The sequence below is a fragment of the Empidonax traillii genome, unplaced genomic scaffold, assembly GCF_003031625.1.
Source record: "Empidonax traillii isolate 1590-97213 ecotype Southwest subspecies unplaced genomic scaffold, ASM303162v1 scaffold3638:size22630, whole genome shotgun sequence".
In the NCBI taxonomy this organism is placed as follows: Eukaryota; Metazoa; Chordata; class Aves; order Passeriformes; family Tyrannidae; genus Empidonax; species Empidonax traillii.
The window spans coordinates 11,930-14,518 of NW_020958831.1; the positions used below are offsets into that span (position 1 = coordinate 11,930).

Genomic DNA, 2,589 nt, shown 5'->3' on the forward strand with positions numbered 1-2,589 from the left:
CCCCAGATTCCCAAATAAAAATGTGATGGTGAGAACTGTTCACCCCAAGTGGGAGATGTGTGTATCCCAGATTTTACCTTTCCCTTCCACATGGAGCTGATGGGGAGGGGATGGATAAATAAGAGGTGTGTTCGGTGCATCCTGGGGTGGGAAAATAAAGGGGAAAAAAAAGGAAAAATAAAGAAAAAAGGGGGCAAACCCAGTAAAATGTCTCTTTTAGGGATCCACTATGTGGGGGAGATGGAGGAGAGCTCCCTGATGCGGTTCCTGATGGACCAGCTGACGGATGGGCAGCTGGAGTGGGCCCGGCTCCCGACCGTCTATGATACTGTGGTTCTGGGGGACCCCCAGGGCAATGGCAAGACCTACCAGATCTATTCTGGGAAGCGGGAATATTACCAGAAGCTGAAGGAGCAGTTCCCTGGGGAAACCGCGGCCATCGATAAGTTCCAGCAATTGGTGAAGGTAGAGACGCATCTGGGTGGGATAAAACAAGGGGGTTTGGATCGGGAGGATCACACCAAGAGGGGAGACCCCCTGGCACCCAGACATTGGACACCCCCAGGGAATGATGGCCTTGTCCCAAAAGCATTGGGAAACATCTAAACATCATCCTTTCCTGCCTCAAAACCCCAGCGCCCCAGATCTTCTGGGGGACGTTTTTCGAGGGACCTTTTTTTAAACGGAGCTTTCTGGGGGAGTTTTCTGAGGGAGCTTTTGAGCAGAGTTTTCCCGATTGGGGGAGTTTTTATGGGGAGCTTTTTTAGGGGGAGATTTTTTGAAGGGAGTTTTTTTTTTTTGGAGCGGGGCGAAGCTTCCTGGGGGAACCAGCACTCCCCTTGTCCACAGCTGCCCAGGATGCCCAGCGGTGAATTTAAGGGGAAAAAGGTGCTTTGGGGTATTTTTGGGGCGTGGCCCCGCTGACCCCTGTGCTCCCCCCGCAGAGCACCAGCTGGGGGGTCATGCTGCTGGGTGTCCTGAAGATGCTGCCGCGGTACCTGGTGAGGCTCCTGTGCTGGTCCGGGCTCCTCCCGCGCTTCTGCGCCTTCTCGCGCATGGCCTCGCGCAGCCTCAAGGAGGTGGTGGACGGCCTCACCTCCAACCCCGAGCTCCGGGCTGTCTTCAGCTACATCTTCCCCACCTATGGTAGGTGGCCAGGAGGCTCCAGGGTGGCGTCAAACCGGGAATGTCCCCACCCGGAATCCCCGAACCTCTCCCTCGCCTCCATCCCAACGCCCAGGGCTTTGCTCATGGTCTGCCGCGACTTGGTCGGGTTGGTGACCACGGGCTTTGCCATGCCCGACGTCCTCCCTGCTCCTCCAAGTTCCTCACCTGCATCCCTCCTTCCCCCCAGCGTTGTGTCTATGGTGTTCCTCATCCTAAGACCTTTAGGATAAGCCCCAAACCTGCGATTTGGCCCAAACCCGCCTTGGCTGCCTGTTTTTCCAGGTGTGATCCCCTCCAAGGTCAGCTTCTCCATGCACAGCATCCTGGTGAACCACTTCCTCCACGGTGCGTGGTACCCCAAAGGCGGCTCCGGGGAAATCGTCTTCCACACCATTTTGGTGATCCGGAAAGACGGGGGCAATGTGTTTGGGAGGGCGCCGGTGGAGAGGATCCTGCTGGACTCCCAGGGCAGAGCCTGCGGTGAGCGCCGGCGCGGGACAGGCTGCGGGGCCGCTCCCCAGAGTGGGGTCCCTTCACCAGCACCGCTCCCCACGCTCTGGGTTTTCCCTCCCAGGTGTGAGTGTCAAGAAAGGCCAAGATTCAGTGAAGATCTTCGCTCCCATCATCATTTCAGACGCCGGGATATTCAACACCTACGAGAAGCTGCTGCCCCCAGAGGCACAGGCTCTGCCAGGTACCACGTCAGCGCCGGGCTCCGCTGCAGTTACAGTGTTAATCCTGTCCTAAGCTTCATCCCAAAGCGGATTCATCAATTAACATTTAAGTTAATGTTAAATTGCTCCTGTGCTGCAGCCCTCAAACCCAGCCCTGGCCGCTCGTTTCTTCACAGGGGTTTTAATTAAGCCTAAATTATTCAACCAAAATTGGCCATAGTTAGAAAAGTCCTGATTTGGTGCAAGGATTCCCTAAAAAACGCCGTGTAGGGCCGTGAAATTTGTGGAAGCTGGTGGAATGTCCACCTAAAGTTGGGTTTAGAGCTGCCAAAAAACCTGCTGGAAGGGGCAAGGGTTGGGTGGAAGGGGCAGGGTGGTTGGGAAGGGGCACAGATGGGTGGAAGAGGCACAGCTGGGTGTAAGGGACACCAGTGGGAATGGGGATGGCTGGGTGGGTGTGTGGGAAGGGGGAACAGGTGGGTAGGAAGAGGGCATGGATGGGTAGAAGTGGCACAGCTGGGTGGAAGGGGCACACTTGCGGGGGAATGGGGAGGGGTGTGTGGGAAGGGCAGGGTTTGGTGAGAGGGGGTCAGGATTGGAGAAACCACTTCATAGCAGAGGATCCTAGAAAAGCCTGATTTTCCCCAGGAAAGACTAATCCCCCTTTTTCTCTCCTATTGCAGAGATCCAGTCCCAGCTCTCCCTGGTGACCCACGGCCAGGGCTGCTTCACCGTCTTCGTCGGCCTC

At 56.4% G+C, this 2,589-nt stretch overlaps 1 protein-coding gene across 1 annotated transcript in view; it reads left to right on the top strand.

Moving 5' to 3' along the window:
- LOC114072634 (all-trans-retinol 13,14-reductase-like) overlaps nucleotides 1-2,584 on the top strand; it is a gene marked incomplete at its 3' end in the record, with an annotated part of 4,910 nt that extends 2,326 nt beyond the window's left edge. The window contains exons 6-10 of the mRNA XM_027910512.1: nucleotides 221-465; nucleotides 945-1,146; nucleotides 1,450-1,647; nucleotides 1,742-1,861; nucleotides 2,525-2,584. Of these exons, the coding sequence (XP_027766313.1) occupies nucleotides 221-465; nucleotides 945-1,146; nucleotides 1,450-1,647; nucleotides 1,742-1,861; nucleotides 2,525-2,584 (825 nt within the window). The remainder of the gene's footprint in view (nucleotides 1-220; nucleotides 466-944; nucleotides 1,147-1,449; nucleotides 1,648-1,741; nucleotides 1,862-2,524) is intronic.
- Between the last annotated feature and the right edge of the window lie 5 nt (nucleotides 2,585-2,589).